At 29.7% G+C, this 21,661-nt stretch overlaps 2 protein-coding genes across 2 annotated transcripts; one reads left to right on the plus strand and one right to left on the minus strand.

Annotated features, from left to right (window-relative positions):
- The first annotated feature begins 1,047 nt into the window (after positions 1-1,047).
- Positions 1,048-3,638, plus strand: LOC114166699 (cytochrome P450 71A1-like). Its single transcript, XM_028051471.1, has 2 exons — positions 1,048-2,294; positions 2,688-3,638. The coding sequence occupies exons 1-2, from the start codon at positions 1,401-1,403 to the stop codon at positions 3,315-3,317; spliced, it is 1,524 nt and encodes a 507-aa protein (XP_027907272.1). The 5' UTR covers positions 1,048-1,400; the 3' UTR covers positions 3,318-3,638.
- Positions 3,639-9,941: 6,303 nt separating this feature from the next.
- LOC114165864 (putative receptor-like protein kinase At1g72540) lies at positions 9,942-12,365 on the minus strand. Its single transcript, XM_028050477.1, has 5 exons — positions 11,898-12,365; positions 11,671-11,806; positions 11,419-11,555; positions 11,190-11,313; positions 9,942-10,934 (listed from the first exon to the last, which is right to left on the minus strand). The coding sequence occupies exons 1-5, from the start codon at positions 12,288-12,290 to the stop codon at positions 10,330-10,332; spliced, it is 1,395 nt and encodes a 464-aa protein (XP_027906278.1). The 5' UTR covers positions 12,291-12,365; the 3' UTR covers positions 9,942-10,329.
- Positions 12,366-21,661: the final 9,296 nt, after the last annotated feature.

Below are 21,661 nucleotides of genomic sequence, written 5' to 3' on the forward strand. Positions count from 1 at the left end.
ATAAAAAAACAATTAAGTGAAATATTGAGAGAATGAAAATAAATTAAAGGTTTTCAGTATTTTATAAATATCAATAAATTTAATTAAAGTTTTGAAACGAAAATAATATAGATAAGGTTAATTAAAAAAGTTATAATTGAAGTTATGTTATGGATAACAAATCTAGACCTGACATCCGGTCCAACCTCACGGCCCACCATAGAGTAAAATAGTTTTTCCTTCTGCAACCTCATTATTACTAACTACATCTCGTAGAAACAGAAAAAGATCACCTGTTACACCTCACTTCACTGCATATACACCTCACTTCTTAAATGTTCTCTTTGAGAAGAAAAAAAAAAGGGTAGAAAACTAGTTATATAAAAAAAGAAACCCATCCTAAAAGTTATTAATTATGTTCTAAAAAGCTTATTTAAAATGATTATTCTGAAAAATTACTTTTAAAAAATCTGTTCTAGAATATATTATATATGTTTTAAAAAAAAATTCGAAAATTTTTGTTTTAAAAACTCATCCTGAAATACATTTTATATATTCTAGAAATAGGATATTATTCTAAAGTATTTCAAAAACATATAATTTGAAAGTAAATTTTGAAAATAAAAATGTGATTTTAAAATTTACAGAGATACAGTCATAAATTATAAAGGTATCGGAAGAAAAACCAATAATGTAATAAGCACATCAGAAACAATTGAATGGAATCAAATACATATATATACCATAAAACTTCAAAAGTAATAATTAATAAAAAAAAATGTATAATTATACATAAAAAGTTCGATATAAGTCGTTATTATGGAGCTTGATTAATTCGGTTTAGATTAAATTAAATTTAAAAAAAAAGGGTCTAAAATAATTAAATTTACTTCATCTAAATTCTCAAATTAGTTAGATTGACAGAAACCATATTGGTGCAAACAAACTTAATGTGAATTAAAGAAAACTTTTGTTCAAGAGTTGATAAGAACAAATCATATCTGACAAAAAAAAAAAAAAAAAGAACACAAGCACATCTATTATTAGTTCCACTCAAAACTACTTTATCACCAACCCCTACACTTAACAAAACACCAAAAATGTGGGTTCATGCTCTCTCATCAGTGTTAGAGACGAGAAACACGACGCAGACACACCGTCGAAGCAGGTTCCTTCGTTGACGGCGAATACCAAGACTCGCTATTAAGCTTTCTTTTCAAGTCAAGTCAATCATGAAATATCAAAGAAACAATCTCAATTATTTCCATCTCCCTCACTATTCAACTCACCATGCTTTTTCTTTAACAACCACTCGTCTATCGCCTTCCAACTCCATCATTTCCATATAAATACCCCACTCACTCACTCAAACTTCAATCACAAACACAACCCTTTTTTCTTCAATTCAAAACTCTCCCACAATGGCACTAGATTTGACATCACTGACTTGTGTGGCAGCGTTTCTCGTTGTCCTCCTCTTCCTCCGCCGTCTCCGCCGCCGCCGATACAACCTCCCGCCGGGCCCAAAGCCCTGGCCCATTATAGGCAATCTCAATCTAATCGGTTCCCTCCCACACCGGTCCATCCACGGGCTCACTCAAAAATACGGGCCCATCATCCACGTCTGGTTCGGGTCAAACCCGGTGGTGGTAGGGTCATCTGTGGAGATGGCAAAGGCCATTCTGAAAACCCACGACGCCACCATCGCTGGCAGGCCCAAATTCTCTGCGGGCAAGTACACCACCTACAACTACTCCAACATAACCTGGTCCCAGTACGGCCCATACTGGCGCCAGGCCCGTAGAATGTGCCTGATGGAGTTGTTCAGCGCAAAACGCCTGGAAGAATACGAATACATCAGAAAACAAGAGTTGCGCGGTCTGGTCAACGAACTCTTCAATTCCGCAAACAAAACCGTTTTACTAAAAGACCACCTTTCCAGTTTGAGTCTGAACGTTATAAGTCGCATGGTGTTGGGGAAGAAGTACCTGGAGGAGTCCGAAAACGCCGTCGTTTCGCCCGACGAGTTTAAGAAGATGCTCGACGAGTTGTTTTTGCTTAATGGGGTGTTGAACATCGGAGACTTTATTCCCTGGATTAACTTCTTGGACCTGCAGGGTTACATAAAGAGGATGAAGACCCTGAGCAAGAAGTTCGACAGGTTCATGGAACACGTCTTGGACGAACATATTGAGAGGAAGAAAGGTGTTAAGGATTATGTCGCAAAGGACATGGTCGATGTTCTTCTGCAACTTGCCGAAGATCCCACTCTTGAGGTCAAGCTCGAGAGGCATGGCGTCAAGGCTTTTACCCAGGTACTACTCATCACACCCCGCTCTTACTATTTTCCATCACCTCTCGTACTTTACTTTCTTAATGACGTGATAGCTTACCTAAACCATATTATTTTTCTTCGCTGAATAATTTTTAAAACGTTACGACTGCGTAATACATTATCTTCACGGTCCCTTGTCCTATTAAACTATTAATGCACCTCATCTTGTTGATGTATTTACTAAACATATCCATGCAATGCAACATGCATATTTATGGAAAATTCAGAAAGTTTAAAAATAGCAAGTCTTACCCATGCACAAGAGATAAGAAAAACAATCCATACATTCAATATATATCTTTCACAAATGATAAAATAGTATTATATTTGAGTGATTAACTAATAGAAAGATTTACCTGTGTGCATGAACCAGGACCTGATAGCAGGTGGGACTGAGAGTTCTGCTGTGACGGTGGAATGGGCAATCTCAGAGCTATTGAAAAAACCAGAGATTTTCAAGAAGGCAACAGAGGAGCTAGACAGGGTGATAGGAAGAGAAAGATGGGTTGAAGAGAAGGACATTGTGAATTTACCTTATGTGAATGCCATTGCAAAGGAAGTGATGAGGTTGCACCCTGTGGCACCAATGCTGGTGCCAAGAATTGCGAGAGAGGATTGCCATATTGGAGGGTATGACATCCCTAAAGGGACTCAAGTGCTTGTGAATGTGTGGACTATTGGAAGAGACCCTGCAATTTGGGACAACCCTAATGAATTCCAACCAGAGAGGTTTCTGGGTAAGGAGATTGATGTGAAAGGGCATGACTACGAGTTGCTGCCATTTGGTGCTGGAAGAAGGATGTGTCCTGGGTACCCTCTTGGCCTTAAGGTCATTCAAGCAAGTTTGGCCAATCTCTTGCATGGTTTTAACTGGAACCTGCCTCAGAATATGAAGAAAGAGGATTTGAACATGGAAGAGATTTTTGGGTTGTCTACACCTAAGAAAATACCTCTGGAAACAGTTCTTCAACCTAGACTTCCACACCATCTTTATTCTCTCTGAGGACTGCATCTGGCTATAGCTTTTCTCTCTAGTACAAGATCATAGGAATAAAGGGTGTTGTGTTGTTTAATGTTGGATGACCAAAAAAATTTATCTTTTCATAACAATGTATGCTGCAATAGAATCATGATGTAACGAGTGCATTAGAATCATAACAAAAAAGTGTGTTCGCTCAGTCAAATAAACTCTGTTCATGTAAAAAATAGCCATTAAGTAGTTCCATCTATCACCCTCATGAACACCGATCAAAAAACAGAGACAAGGTAACACAAATGTCTGTCTCTAATTTATATGAATCTGGATATGATCTAGCTCCACGAATTCTCTGTCAGACCACTCCTGCTCTTTAATTATAGTTCGATGTAAAACATCACATACTGAACACTGTTTTTCCTTAACTTCACAATTTCAACTTTGGCTTAACTCTACTGTAAACTTAATAATAAGGGATTCATGCATAATGTTTAGTAAATTATCCGTTTTTAACCTTGTAACAACTAATAAAAAAAGTTTATAACTTAATTTATTTCAATTAATAAGAGATCGCAATTAAAAACTTTAAAAGAAGTTGGTGAATTTAAAAACTTAAATGCACAAGACTATATTTCTTTTAATTCTAATAGTTAATTAAGAAGTGCACTACATTTCTTTAGTCGTTTTTAAGAATTAAACTAATATATAATTTAGTTTAGTGTAGTTTTAGCAGTTCAGTGTTTTTAAGTTTAATTTAGTTGAATAAACCATTGTTTAGTTTAGTACAGTATTTGTTAACACCTAATTTCAAATACGAAACTCTCGAGATGAGTTTGCGTGTATGTATGTAAGTCCAAATTAGCACGGTCATGCTATTCGCACACTGCTTTTGTTATTTGCACCGTTTGTCTATTTCTTTTAACTTCTTGACAAAAATATTATTTTATGGAGACTATTTCTTGTATCGCGAAATTTAGATCTCGTAATTTATATAAACGAATTAAATTTCAAAAAAACAGTTTCTGTATTTTCTCAAATAAATTTGTGGAAATGAGAAATCATAAAATTATTTATAAAAAATACTTCAAATATTTTTCTAACTCACTTTTACAAATATATTTCTAGATGTTATCTAATGATCATGTTTGTCCAAGGTTGTGTGTGTATATGCGAAGACTTTTATGCTGAAGCAAGTTGAAAAAACAATTATATAATATGGACAATGATATTTTGTAATGGTCAGATCTTAGAGTTTTCAATGGTCACATCTTCTTTAATTATTGATGAATTATTTTAAAGTGTTAAGTTTGTAATGGAACCATAAGTGTTTTAGTTTATGATCAATTAGTATTTGGTAGACAGACACACACACACACTTGTGTTTGTTTATATATATATATATATATAACTACCTAAACCACCTTGTGTAGTCGATCGTTGTTTTGTATAATTGAGAATATTTATCTTGAGACATTTTAGTTTGATACGATCATTTGTATGTTTTAAAAGTTTTGCGTTCTTCTAGTAATTATGTACTCGTAATAGTTTATTATGCTCTGATTGATAATATTCAACCCAATGCGATACTGTATTAATGATATAATTTTCATCGAGTACTTTAAAATACAATTTTCAATTTTCATACTTATTTAACTATATAATTCAACTATACATTATATTAATAAAATTGATGTATGATATTAAGCTATGAACAAATTGAATTAACTTAATATCATGACATTCTTGTTGAATCTCGATTATTTTTGTAATATATTTTTTAATGTATTGTAATTACTAATTTAATCATATTTTAGTAAATTAAGAAGAATAAATATTTAAAATTATTTCTTTTAATGTAAAACTACATTTTACAATCTATAAATAATATATATATATATATATATAATTTTATATTAAGAATATTTAAATTAATTTTATAGTATTATTTGGGATAAAAGACCTTTTTATTATTAAGATAATAATATGAAATTACTTTGTATTTTTCAATATTTACTTACTAAAATTATTAAAACTAAATTTGTAGTTATAATTTTAGGAGTGACAAAGTGGATTGGATTTAAGAAGCTGACCCACCAACTTGACTAAATAGAAGCGGGTTAGCTCAAATTTTTGGCTCCTCAACCCGACTAAATAAAAACGAGTCAGGTTAGATTTTTGGTCCTCCAATCTACAATGGTACGATTCATCTAGCCTGCTAGCCTGTCAAGTCAAAGGAAGGATGAGGCGAGTCAACCCGTCTGCTTGTTTAGTATAATCAATTTTGTAATTTTTAATAAATTTTATTTAATAAATGTTTAAAAAAGCAATTTTTAATAAATTTTATTTAATAAATGTTTAAAAAAGCAGTATCTAAATTTAATTATTTATACTTTGATTTTTTTTTAAAGTGTTTTGATAATTAAGGTACCTTAGATTAGATGTATAAAGTTATTGAAATTTTTAGGTTATTTTAAACAGACACTTGAAAGCACTCCCAAAAGTGACCCATTTAGCAAAAGAAAAAACTACACAAAAAACGCAAAAAAATTGATAAGCCCATTGGATCACATAAAATAACTACACAAAAAAAAACAAAATAATTGTTAGGCCCATTTAACCATAAAAAGCACTAAAAAGAATTAATTTAGAAAATTTCTTGTTTTTTTCAATCATAACTATCATGATTTTTTTTTTGTAATCAATCATAAAATTATAGAAAATATTTATTTTATAATTATTTTTTATAAATAATTTTTTTAATTTAATCCATTTTTTATTTTAATGATAATGAAAACAAGAGAAATAGATGAGTTCAATTTTCATAAACTTATCATTTTTATCTTAATTTTAATGTATTTACTTTTGAAACTAGTTTTTGAAAAATCCTTTTAAAATATCATTGTTTGTAAATTATTAGTGCAAATAAAAATATAGACTACGATTATCATTGAATCTTAGATAAATCTTATTTAAAATAGTTCACAGGAAATCCTAACAAGCAAAAATATCTAAAATTTTGAAAATATTATTGCATTAAAGTAGCTAATATGAAAGTGGTTTTTTGGAAAATGCTAAAAAGTTCGAATTCGTGTCACACCAAGTCCGTATACAAGATGTCAGCTTCTGATTTTTGTCAAACTTCTTGCCTATTGTTTTTTAATTTAATATTTATTCAATAAAATATAATAAACACGTGAATTATGACTTAACTTCACGTATGAATTAATAAATATAAAATTGTTCAATTTAGCAATAGATTTTGATATTTATGTTTTAAATACATAAATGTTTTAAATGTTTGCAGATAAACTCTACCATCTATTATGGAAAAATGATAATTATGAAAAACATAAACATGTAGACTATTGTTAGTTTTTTTCTTCATTAATTTTCATGTTTAGTTGATGCAATAAGTAGTTTTAATATGGTGGTACTAACAGGGGAACAATACTTTGTTCTCGAATGTATCGGTGCTTTGAATGTTCTTGAATGCATTGGTGCTTTGAATGTAAAATTTGATGACGTCGTGGTAAAATTGTTTACTCTATCGTTGTCATTTTTTTTTCAATTGTAAAATTCAGCATTAGTTTCTAATGCTAAAATCTAACACCAAGAAGATTAATTATGCATAATTCACATATGACATCGACGTGCTAACAACTTAATTATGTAAGATAATTTGAAAACCCATCTCTAAAAAGTTTATCCTTGCCATTAAACAATAGGGTATAGTTTTCTTCATATGAAAAATGCAAAACTCGATATTCAACTCAAAAAAACGATGATGCAGTGATACCCGTAAGCAAGTTCCCTTTAAGTTGTGCATTCTGTCACGCCAACGTTAAATATTATTTTAGCCCTTGACCAAGTGTTCAATCTTTGCCCAGTTTTTTTAGTTCCACATACAATATCATTAAAATTGCTTTCGACAAACGTAAGTAAGAATAAAATTGTATTTATATTTAAGATCAACCATTAACCATTGAGGAATGTTCATGCAACACCTGATAAGAAATTACTGAGGCAATTAGTGTTACAGTAATCTTAAACGATGTGAACGTTGTTTAGGTTAGTTAGATTCACATATGATAAACGAGTATTACATGTGGACAGAGTCTTGAATCAGAATGGTAGTGGGGTGAAGAAAAAAAATCCAAGAAAATGATGCTAAAAAGGAATGAATAAGAAAGAAAAGAAACTTACAGAAAAACATTGAAACTGATACTCCTGTTAAATTATAATAATAATAGATTGAGAAAAAAGTCTTAAACAAATGTTTCCTAGGGTTTGTCATATGAATGGATTGTGGATACAAAATTGTGGGCTGAACCTAACTCCAACACTATACTTGCTCTGACAAAATACCAAATTAATGTGAATTGTGTCTCAAATGTGAGAAAGGTTTTGCATTGCAATGATAACATGACATAAACAGCAAGGTTTGTTCCCATTGTGGATGTGTTGTTCAGCTACCACCACTCGGGGGAAAAACGAAAACAATAGAAGAATGAGATAAAATTTTGGTTAGTATTAATTAAGTCTCGGAGACCACACGTTTATTAAAGATAACATAATTTTATAGTAGTGAAATCTTATTTTACAAATCCGATTTTATTGGATTGAGTTAACAAATCCGATTTTATAGTAGTCTACTTTTTAACGTAGTATCAGATCAACATCACTTAACAAACTAGTTTTGTAGGGTTAAATTATGATTAAAATTCTCTCTTTTAACATTAAGAACACACTAGATTGGTGGAAGCTTGAATTGGACACATTCTAGTCCAACTTGTTGGCAACAAATATTCAAGTCACGGTTTCATTTTTCAGTTCATCTGCAATTGCTACAGGTTAAACAAAATCTTTCTTTCTCTACCATGTTGAATCAGATATGTGGCCTTCCTTCTTTGAAACTTTTGAATAGAATGCACGCAGTCATGGCTAGATAATTATATCTAAAGAATTTTGAATCTTACAAGTGCCATGATGCCTAACCTTGTTCTGCTGCGTTGAACAATGCACCTTAAACATATTGGTATGTAAAACCACACCCTATTTCTCTGTACTAATTTTCCACACAAACTCAGTTCACAATGTAAAACAACCATGTCATTTCATGACTTGAGATTTTTGTATATTCTGTGATCAATATTTGGTTATGGGAAAGTCAAGAATTTGAAAATGACTTAATATCTCAAAACTGTTAGTGGGGATTGATTTTTATAAACCATCCAAAGTATACTTGTTTAATTTTCAAACCTGTTTTATCTTTAGGTAGCTAGATTTTATGGCTGCTGGACCACCAACTTTGTGTCTGCTTGCACATCCTAATATTATACAGTTCCGCCGTAGAATAGAATGTGTTTGTTTTTTAATCACGAACTTATTTAAAGCAAGTGCAGAATTCTGATTTTTTTTAATGGTGTTATTAGGAAGATTGTACATGGCAACATTCCAGAAAATGCCATAAATTTCTGAGCCAATATTTCTTAGTCTTAGTATTATTAGTCTTTGCTTTGATCGTTGACATGTCACCAGAGGACAGTTGGAGATTCTTATTTTGTGATTTTAGCATTACCGCAAGTGATTTTCATTAACCCCACTATTTCCTGATTGGGGTTGGTAAAGGAAGGTGATATCAACACCAAGCTCAAAACGAAAGTTAACTCTGATTGATTTGATATGAAATTGTTGTCATGTTTTCTTGCTATTCTAGAACATTGAATTAATATGGATAAGCCAATTACCAAATTATTTATCCAAGATTAACTTTGCTACAGACACCAACCTTGTCCCTAGAACTATGCTATTGTCTTGTTTTGTTGTTGGTAATTTTTCTCTGTTCTTTTTAGGTGTTGTTGGCCATGAATGACCGAGAAGTTTCAAGCTCATAAACCTTTCCCTGAATAACTTTCTATTGGTATATTCTAATAAATTGGAAGATAAAGTCACTAAAATGGACCATATCAGTCAGCAGACACCCACCTTGTCCTTAACTGGTTAGTTAAGTTCTTGGCTATCTCCAACCTACTTCAGGACAAGCTTTTAGTCATTTATTTTCTTTACTTTATTCTCCACACGCAAAATGAAAGTGGCTTAAAAAATTACAAGGAAATACAAAACCAGGTACTTAGCAGAATGAATCTATATCCATTGCCACAGTTTTGGAAAAATTTAATACACAACACACAAGTTCTATAAAAAACAACCACTTGTCAACATGTGATAGAAGTCAACGGATCAAGTCTAAAAATAATTTGGCGCATTTCACTTTCAAAATCACTAGTTTTTCAAATGAATTTGGATGTAAGAAGATGGAAATCTCAGAACCAGATGATAGAGTTCAATTATGTTCTTTAATCTTCATTTTGCTTCAAGTGTAAGGCACCATTTGAAAGGCCACACTTTTCAATTACAACGTGGAAATTTCAGAACAACGCTTCAATTTTAACTTGCTTCACACCTAAGGCTCAACGAGAACGGCCAAATTTGTCACGGTATAAGGTAGAAAACTTGGAAAAATCTCCATAAACTGTGAAATATGTGTTAAATTTAAATAGGCTGCCAAAGGTGTGTGTATGTACATGTAATTAGAATAATTTAAAGAAGTACGTGAACGAATTTAGGCACATGTAACATCAGTGACCAGTACTCAATAAAACATGTTGGAATTTCTAGAAAGAAAATATCAAAATCAAACTACACACCAAAAAAAAAATGAAAAAACTGAGATGTATATCGTACATTATTTCTCTTTCTCTTTCTCCTCCTATGATGTTTTTGTTTGTATAACAAAACATCGAAGTCCTTAGATTTTTACATCAGGCTCTCGGATTAAGTACTGTCACTTGAAATTTTTCAGCAACATATTGTTCCCGGAGCCATTTCATGTTCGAAAAATTATCTACACGTTGTTCAAAATGAGAATTTTATGGTAAATAATACAAGGAATTTAACCTGAATTTTTAATCTCCCTATCTATAGCTACGAAGAATTGAAGATGATGAATCATGCAAAACTGGTATCCATGACCGTATCTTCACTGTGCTTCTTTGGGAGAGTAAAGATTTGTGCCAAGAGTTTTGTACAGAGCAGTGTCAGAATAAACAGGTTGAGACCTCAAGGGCTTAACTCGGCGTTTGTGGCGACGACTTCTTCGTTGCCGGTGGTGACCCTTTTCTTTTTTCTCTGCCTTTTCTTCTTCTTTGGGTTTTAACTCCTCAATTTGGTTGATCTCAACAACATGGTCATTTTCTGTTACTTTTTCATTCACTTTGGGTATGTCTTTGTCTTCCTCATTGGGCACCACATAGACAAAAGGGCCAACTGGGATGTCTTTCAGTTTCAAGAGAGGCTCTAAGGTTCGAACCACTGTTCTCATGGTGGGCCTACCCTTTGCATGGTGGCTCAGACATTGGTAAGCCAAAGCTGCAAACTTTTTAGCCCCTTCAATTGAGTATTGATCCTCAAGTCTTGGGTCCATTATTCTCTCCAGTTTGTAGGAATCTTTCAACAGAGGCCTTGCCCATTCCACCAAATCCTGCTCTCTGCTGGGTCGTTTTTTGTCCACGGATTTCTTTCCTGTGAGGAGTTCTAACAGTACAACTCCAAAGCTATATACATCACTCATGGTCGTCAAATGGCCTAATGAAGAAGAAAAAAGGGTGTTAGTATAATCAATAAATGAAGGTTTTGATTTGATCAAGGTTTTGAAAAAAAGTCTTTGACTGTGATTGTGATTCCGGTCGCAACATGTCAGTTTTTGAAGTCAATGCGACCGAAATTAGGCTGCATCATCTTCCATGAAGGACTGATGAAATCAAAATCGTGATCATGACCGTGATTGGTTTTGATGGATGGAATTAAAGGGGTTGGCTTGAGATTGGTTTTGTGTAATACCTGTCATGATGTACTCAGGGGCTGCATAACCTTGCGTGCCCATAACACGAGTTGTAATGTGTGTTTGATCTTTTTCTGGCCCATCTATTGCTAAACCAAAATCTGAGAGCTTGGCATTGTAATCCTGAAGAAAAGGAGTTTACACATGTCAATTTTGTGTAAATTTGAATCGGTTGAAAGATTGTGATGTTCTTAGACTGAGCGAACAAAAGGGGCAGAGAGAACTTACAGCGTCGAGTAGAATGTTTGAGGACTTGAAATCTCTGTATATGACTGGTTTTTCTTCTTCATGAAGAAACATAAGTCCCTTAGCTGCCCCAAGTGCTATTTTGATTCTTGTTAGCCATGGCAAGGCTGCTACATAACCTGCATTTTAAGAGGGTAACCATTTTTGTAAGAAATCATAGAAAATGCTTTAACTTTTTTGTTTTGTCTTGTTTCGCTTTCTTCTCCCTCTTTGAAAGGGTATGTATGCAAGTACCTTTGAAAAGTTTTTCCTCCAGATTTCCCCTCTCCATGTATTCATACACAAGAAGCCTGTGTTCATCTTCGCAGCAATAGCCAATTAAGTTAACCAGATGGCGATGCTTCAACTGCCCCAGAAAGATTACTTCAGCCTACAAAAAACAAAAAGAATTAGTCAAATTTGTTAAAGACAGAGGAATCGAAAATTGAAGAATTAGAAATTAGCAAATAGCAAATTCTTACCAACCACTCTCTGTGGCCTTGTTTTCCATCCAAGTTTAAGGCTTTAACTGCCACAACCTGAGCTTTCAACCCACGCTTAAAACTGTCATCGATAAACCCTTTATACACTTTCCCAAACCCACCTTCCCCAAGAATGTTGGATTTGTTAAAGCTGTTTGTGATCTCCTTGAGCTCCTGGTAGGTGAAAATACGCAGATTTGATCCCACCAGAGAATTGGACAAATCACTCATGATAGAGAGTGATGAATAATCGCTGAGGCTTAAATCAGAGAGGAAGATTCTACTTGATGAAGACTTTTTCGAAACTATGTTTGGAGCATCCAAAGGTGGTTGGTTCTTGGCCTTGAAACAACCTAGTATTAAGGATCTCCATTGAAGCCTCTTTGAAGGCATTTTTTTTTTTGTATTAAGCTATGTTTGCCGGCTAAAGTGTGTTTTTGTTACCCTTTTCGAGAACTGCAAAATTATGTTAGATTGTTCTGCTTTTATAGGTGTCACAAGACAAAGGCATAAAGGTTCTGAGGTAATTTTTTAGACTTTGCTAAAGCATTTGATTTCATTATCCTTGTGTTTTTGTTTTTTTTTCTCCCGTGTAGGCCAGGGTAATCGATATAATCTATTTCATGTCACTTGATGCAGGACTTTGTGTTATATATTATTAGAAAATAATAGCTATAGTATGTGGCTACCTTTGTAAAGTAATGTAAATGGTTTTAAGGTTTTGTTGTGGTTGGTTTTTCTCCCGTGTGCTAAAAAGTATATATATCTAAGTGAGGCCATGTGATTGAAATTGGAAATAGTTAATTGATTCAATTCCATTGCTGAAAATAACACCTCCTAAGAAGCTTCTTCCACAAGAACCCTGATGGCTTGTTTCTTCATCAAATCAACAGTAAGCAAACAAAGCAAATTCTAGATACCGTGGAACACGAGGCTTTACTCTTTACTCGTCAACCTTCATTCTTCGTTACTTGCCATGGCTTCAAATTTTATTTAGGTCAAAAATATTGATTATAAGGAACTACTGGTTCAATGTTTCTCAAACTAATCTTGTAGCAATGTGAGTGTTGTGACACATCTGAATATATCCATTTTAATATTTTTTTAGCATAAAAAAGCAACACTGTATACAACTATCTCTCTTTCTCTTACTTTTTCGTATTTTATATATGTACAAATTACGAGGAACTTAACAAAATAGAGAAGGGGCCACACTTTGTTGGAGAATCATTTCCCTAACATTAGACACTCTAGAAGCTTAGTGAAATTCAGATATTACATAGTAAAAAACATGAAATTGATATAAAATTTGGATTATAGGTAAAGAAGGATTAATTGAGTGCAACTTATAATAAAATATTGGCTTAATTACGCCTTTTATCTTAATCTTGATTGAAAAGTTGTAAGTAGGTTTCCACTTTTTTCTTTTTCAATAAATCTTAATTTTTAAAAAATTGACCCAATTAGATTTTGTTACAAACACTAAAATCTTGTTTTTAAATTTTTAAATATTATTTTTTTTTTTGCAAAATTTGTTGTTTTTTACATGTTAAGTTTTGTAGTGTAACATATGGTACTATCAATGTCATGTAGTCTCACGTGCCACTATCAATCCCAAATGTGATTGACTTGTATTTTATTCGATCCTTATATATCTATAACAATATATAAATATATAAAGGGAATTCTTCTTTTTGTGTCCATTTTTCAAAATACCGATTTTACCCTTTAAAAATATATAAAGGGAATTCTTATTTTTGTGTCCATTTTTCAAAATACCGATTTTACCCTTTAAATATAATAATTTATTAAATTTTTAAAAATTGACTGTTACTTTTACAAACTTTTTATAAAATTGGATGTTTTTCTGCTTCTTTATTTATCAATGGTTATTCTTTTAATAAATATAATTTTAATTTATATATTAACTTAATAACATTATAATATTATCACCTACTAATATAATATCACGCATATTTAAAAAATCATACACACAGGCGCGATAGCGCCTGTATTACGCTAGTATCTTTTAATTTTAATTTGGTCCCAAATATTTTTTTTAAAAATGAAATAATATTGTTTTTTTCTAAATATCATATTTATTACTTTTATAAATATTACATTGTTATTATTAATTCATATTCTTTTATAAAATTAAAATTAATTAATTTAAAAAGAATCTAATAATATAATTAGAGTTTGTTAAAAATAATTTCAAAAATATTTAATAAACAAAGTCAAATTCAATATAAATATCAATATATATTTTTCATGTGTTCAGGAAACTATTTTAATACATCTAGCCTAAATTAAATTTACATTTATAAATTCAAATTTATGTATTTTTTTTTTCAAATTTTGGCAGTTTAAGACCTAAAAATACATTACTATTTAGAAAAAATAAAATGACTTAATTTTGTCGTTTGTCGAAAATCTTTTGACCCAATATGAAAATATAAAATGACCCAATTTTGTATTGAAGAAATCTACTAATGAAACAAACACACTATATAATGAAAATATAACATAAATACGAGTTTATGATTATGTGAAGAAAGATGTCCACCGGTGGCTCAATTAAGAGAAACAAATTTAAGGGTACCAAATTAAATTTTTTATTTATAACTTTTTTTTTAAATAAATACATATAATGGTAGAATTAAAAAAATATGACTATTATTCGTTATTATATCATATTATTATATCATGATACTAACCATGAATATCATTTCAGATAAGCTTTTTGTATCTCATTAATTTAATTTGATGAAATTTGTATCATGAAGACGTTTTTTTCCGGATCGTGTTCTAATGAATTTTTAAATTCATTATATAAAACTTTAGAAACTTTAGAGATTTGATTTTCATTGTCTTGAATTCTTGGTTCTCATGAAAAGTTTAGTTAACATATATGTATTTTTTTCATCTTTATCACAAATCTCCTTCTTTAAAAAAAGAATCATTTCTTTTACTCTTTATCTCATCTCAACTATTTAGAAAAAAATAAAATTTATATTCAGAAATCACAATTATCACAATGCAAGACATAACAAAATTTATACCATTTTAATTAAATAAGCAACAAAGTATAAATTCAAAACTTAGAAAAAAAAATTTATCATAGACAGCAGAAAACACAAAATTCCTAAATTTCATAATTAAGGGTTATAATAATTTAGGAAAAAGTATAATTAGGGTTCATACCAATTTTATAGAAGAATCCCTAAAATCATAATTAAGTTTATACTAAGTTGAGATAAACTTAATTTGGAGAAACATCCTAAAAAGATTCATAAATCTATACATAACTCATAATAAGATACTAAACTTGATGTGTGAGAGATCATGCAATAATTACTTCAATCTCAATTAGAGATGGCAAATAAACCTGTGCCCGTGGGTATCACCCGAACCCGTCCCCGTTTTGACGGGGAATCCCCGCTTTGACTGGGTATGGGTATGGGTATGGGTATGGGTAATACCCGAAATTTTCAACTGGGGATGGGGATGGGGATGGGGATATATATATACCCGCCCAAATACCCGTCCCCGCTTAAATTACTAAACTATTTATAATTTATTAAATAATCTAAAAAATATATATAAATAAATAATATATTTACACATAAAATATAATATAATATAATATAGTATATATACATATAAATAAAATATACTTTTATTTATATATATATATATATATTTACACATATACATGTAATATAATATAATATAATATAATATAATATACATATAATATATATACATAATAATATAATATAATATATATAATATATACGTATAAAACAAATTAATCATTTAACTAGTGAAATCTTTTATAAACAAATTTATAACATTACAAATTTATAAAAATTTAAAAGAAATATATATATATATATATATATATATATATATATAAAAGTATAAAATATCTACGCATATACATATAATATATACATAATAATATAATATATATTATTATATTTATATTATTATATAATATAATATAATATATACTTAAAATAAATATATATCTATAAATATATATATATATATATATATATATAAACATAAGATATCCACACATATAATATATATACATAGTAATAATAATATAATATATAATATAATATAATATATATAAATAATTATATATATATATATAAACATAAGATATCCACACATATAATATATATATATATATATATACATAGTAATATAATATATAATATAATATAATATAATATAATATATATATATATATATATATAACATATTTCTCATTCTCTTTGTTTTTTGTTATACACTTTGTTTACTCTCTCAATTGTCTGGTTTGTTTTTCAAGATTTAATTTTGAAGGTAATTTTTCTTCTTCTTATTACATAATTTTTACTCTCTGTACATGGTTATGTTCAAATAGGTGTTCCTCAATTTCATTCTATGAAATAATTTTTAGGTTACACATTTGATTATCTTTATTTATTTATTTATTTTCATGAAAATGTTTGACTCTTATTTTGTAGCTCTTCTTTTTGTTACTTTGGTTATACACTGTTTTACTCTCTTTTAATTGTTTGGCTTGTTCTTTAAGGTTTAAGCAGATCTTCAAGGTACTTTTCTTTTTATCATAATCTTAATTATACATTTTTTTTCCGTTATGTTATGTTCAAATGGATATTCTCAAATTTGGGTCACACATTTAATTATCTTTACTCCTTTATGATAATTTTATTTATTATTTATTTTTTGTTTCATGATAATGTTTAATTCTCAATTTTAAGTGCTCAATTGCATAAATCCTTAATTTAATTCAAGATCAAAAGATGAAGAATCTATGTTTAAATTTGAATTATTATTAATTTAATTTTGTTATTTGTGCTATTTCGTTTAAGTGGTATAATATAAATTTTTAATAGTATAAAAAATATTTGAAATATTTTTAAACTTGATTATTGGTTTTCCTTTTATATTTTGTTAAAAAAGAAATTAACCTTTTTACTTTGTTTGATTTTTTTTTGTTACGTATGTTAGTTTCTAGAGAAAATGAGTACAGGAGATCAAGATTTGCAGGTACCAAGTCCACCACAGTGTTCACAACAACCAACTCCCTTTCAAAGTTCCAATAATGACAGTCAATCTCCATTGAATCCATCTACGCAAACACCTTCAGAAGTTCATGATGAAATACATTAAACAACACAAGTAGAGCCTGAGAAAGAGAAATTGAAAAGTGTTGTGTGGGAACACTTTGAAAAGATAAAAGTTGAAGGAAAAGGGGGACAAAAAACACTTTTTTCTAAGATTTCAAGTGACAAAAAGGAATTGGCTTGTGGAGCTTATAATGAAGAAAATGCCAAGAGGGAACTTGCAACAATGATTATATTGCATGAATATCCATTGTCAATAGTGGACCATATTGGTTTTATTAGATTCGTGACAACAATTCAACCATTATTTCAACTTCCTTCACGAAATACGATAAAAAAGAGATACTCGGCATCTATGAACATGAAAAACAAGTTGTTATGAAGTTGATAGATACAAATAAAGGAAGAATAGCAATTACATCGGATATGTGGACTGCAAGCAATCAAAAGAAAGGGTATATGTCTATCACAGCTCACTATATTGATGACAATTGGACATTGCAAAATACAATTTTGAGGTACACCTTTTTTAATTTATAAATTTTCCAGTAATTTTTTTTATGCACCTCTAGAAAGATTATATGTCTTACAAAATATTGCTTAATTTATAGGTTCATTTATGTTCCCGCACCTCACACAACTGATCGACTTTGCAATGTATTAGTTGATTGTTTGTTCGATTGGAATATTGATACAAAATTGTCTACTATCACTTTAGACAACTGCAGCACAAATGATAGCATGATTGAAAAAATTAAGGATAAGTTGAAGTTGGACACACTCATTAAGAAAGGGTCTTTGCTTCATATGCGTTGTTCAGCACATATCCTTAATTTGATTGTGAAAGAAGGGTTAGTCGTCCTAAAAGAAGGGGTGGAAAAAATTCGAGAAAGTGTAGCATATTGGACAGCAACTCCTAAAAGAATGGAAAAATTTGAGGAAACAGCTAGACAATTGCGAATTTCTTTCACTAAAAAGTTAAGTTTGGATTGCCCAACTAGATGGAATTCTACTTACAAGATGCTTGATATTGCCATATGTTATAAGGATGTGTTTTTTAGGTTAAAGCAACGTGAAGCTCAATACACTTCTTTGCCAACTGATATGCAGTGGGAATTTGCAAAGGATGTTTGTCGAAGGCTAAAATTATTTAATGACATCACAGAAATCATTTTTGGCTCCAAATACCCAACTGCCAACATCTTTTTCCCAAAGATTTGTGAGATAAAGATTGCAATAAATGATTGGGTTAAATCTCCTGAGATAACCATTCAAAATATGGCAATACAAATGTTAAAGAAATTTGAAAGTTACTGGAGTGTTATTCATGATATATTGACAATTGCTTCAGTTTTAGATCCAAGGTACAAGATGGACATGTTAGAATATTATTTTTATAAATTGTATGGTAATGATTTTGATCTGAAACTTAGTAGGATTCGTCAAATGTGCTATGATTTGGTTTTGGAATATCAATCAAAAAAGAATGAAACTTCTTCTTATAGAGCTACATCATTGGAGTTGGGAAAGGATGTTGATAATGATGCGAATGAATTTTTAGAGTTTATGGCAAAAAAGAAAAAATCTAGAACTACAGTTATGAAAACAGAGTTGGATTATTACTTGGAAGAAGATAATTTGCCGATTACACAAGAATTTGATATCCTATCATGGTGGAAAACAAATGGGTTAAAGTTTCCAACCCTTCAAGCAATTGCAAGGGATGTTTTAGCTATTCCAATAACAACTGTAGCTTCTGAATCTGCTTTTAGTACTGGTGGTCAGATATTAACTTCTCACCGTAGTCGACTTCATCATATTACTATAGAGGCTTTGATGTGTACAAGAAGTTGGATATGGAACTCAAACCATCTAGGTAAGTTACTCAAATTTATTAATATTTTTTGTTAGTATTTTTGTGAATTCTCATCTAATATTCTACATTTGGTGTTTGTAGGTGTTAAAAAATTAAAAGGAAAAGATGTTCTCATGAGTGAAAATGAATCTGATGAAGAAGGTACATTATATTCTAGTAATTAAAATTTTCAATTTCAATTATTATATCATATCTAATTTTTCATTTTTTTTCTATGTGTAGGTGGATCGAATGCAAATGAAACCACTGATCATTTGTAAAATTAATAAATATTTTGGTTATTATAAAATTTTAGTAATGTGTAATTTTTTAGCTTTTATATAATTATTTGAATTTTATTTAGTTGTTATTTGATACTTTAATTTGAGATTTATACTATTATAATATTTTTCTTAATATTTGACATCATGAAAATCAAAAAGAGTATATTATTTTAATATTGAATATTTTGATAGTATCATGATTCCGTTGGTGTGATTTTTAAATTTTTTTTATAAAAAATATTTAATTGATATATGGAACAATAAAAAAATGGGTATGGGTATGGGTATAAGAAAATACCCGTTACCCGGTGGGGATGGGGATGGGTCAAAAGTTGTATACCCGTTGGGTTTGGGGATGGGGATGAATTTTTATTATGGGGATGGGGATGGGATCATGATACCCGTACCCGCCCCGCCCCGTTGCCATCCCTAATCTCAATCTATGTGTTCTCCAACCTCAGTTTTCAATCTATCTCTTTATATTTATTTCTCCTCACACATTTTCATGATAATTTACACAGTAAAAAAATTTTATAGTAAAAAAAAATCTAATATCTTTTATAAATCAATGTCTCCATTAAATTTTTTATTTTATTTTTATTAAATTTTCATAATATAAATTTAATAAAAATAATATATAAATATAATTTTAAAAAATATATAATATATATATTATATATATATATATATATAATAAATTAAAAAAAAAATGGAGATCCCCTCTGTCAATACATAATTCCGCCACTGTGTCCCACATAGCTGGGAATATCCATGGGGACATGGCATGGTGGTTATAAAAGAAACCACATGCCTCCTTGATATTCTTTTACTGAAAGAGAGAGGTGTTATTGTAATTTTTTTATTAGTATAAAATTTTCATTTTACCTATTGTCGGTATGTTTGATTCATCTATATTTTAGTTGATTTTAGTTGTGTGTGTTTGTGTTGTTTGTCTTATACCTACAAATTAAAAAATATATATATTTTATATAAAAAAAATATAGTAAGAAATAATAAATGGATATCGAAGAGGAAACATTCATTTAAAAATACATGTGCTTTAAATAACTTTCAAATATTAGTGAATACTTACAAATATTTAAAAAAATATATCTTATAATTTTTTAAAATAAAATCTAAATAAAATTATAAAAATATTAATATATAATATAAATGAAATTTTAATTTTAATTAAATTTAATCTAATAAAATATTCAATAAATTTTAATTTCAAATAAATTTAATTAAATAAAATATAAATTCAATTTTAAATATAATTTTTTATAAATAACGAATATCTACAAAATACACATAATAAATATAGATAATATGATAACTAATCCAACACATAATATAATAACTAATCCAACACATTTATAAATGGGTAGTAAAATATTAATCGGTCACAAGTAACAGATATTTACATATATTAATTATCCACCGTAAATTTTACATGTAAATATGAATATTTTTCTTTGAGTAAAAACACCAATTTATATGGACCACTGTGAGACATGAAAAACCAATACAAGAAAAACCCAAAAAATACAATGGAGAAAAGGAATCCAACATAGAAAAAACTGAATAACAACATGATAAAAAGAGTCGAACCTCATTATATACAATGAGATATATGACAACAGTGTTCTAGAAAAATCATTACTGTAACATTCGACTAAATTATAAAAGTGCCACACTCAATAATCGAAAATAATTCTATAATCACCATCAAATGATGTCAGTGTTATGCCAAATATGTATTTCTTAAGTTTTTGTTTGTTAGGATTAGAAAATTGGTGAAAGAATTATGAACCGGAGGAAAATCGGACAATTAAAATAAGCTTTAATGTTTTAAAAGTCTTTGAAGCACGAAGAAATCAATGAAAGTTTTGCTTAAAAAGGTGATCATTATAATTGCAAACATTACATCCCTATTTTCAAGTACATTTTTGTCAATAAAATGTTTATTTAAGAGGGAAGATTAAAAATAATTTATATATGTATATTCTTTTCTTAGCTTATTATATGTTTTAGAAACAAAATTATGATATTCTAAACAAATAATAGTTTAGATATGTGATGATAATAATATTTTTTTTAGTTAACTTAACATATAGGTTATAATTTTTAAATGTATTTTTTTATTTTTAAATACAAAAGAATTATGCGTACTGTTACCTAAGCAATTAAAAGATATAACTTTATTTTGTACTATTCTTTCATTTTTTTTTCTTTTATTTTGGAAAGTTCCTTGCTACCTTTTAAAATTGATGAAATGCATTTAGTTAATTTGTAGTGGGTGACTGAAAATTAAGAATACACGGTTGCGCTGAAAAAAGATACAGACCAAAAGTTGCTACCGTGGCAGACCCTCCAATTTCAAACTACCTACTTCCAAATTCAAAACACCGTTCACAATTACACGCCAACGCACTTATAGATAACTTCTATAGATTAAACTACCAATTCATTTTTTAA

The sequence above is a fragment of the Vigna unguiculata genome, chromosome 10 (genome assembly GCF_004118075.2).
Source record: "Vigna unguiculata cultivar IT97K-499-35 chromosome 10, ASM411807v1, whole genome shotgun sequence".
Lineage (NCBI taxonomy): Eukaryota > Viridiplantae > Streptophyta > Magnoliopsida > Fabales > Fabaceae > Vigna > Vigna unguiculata.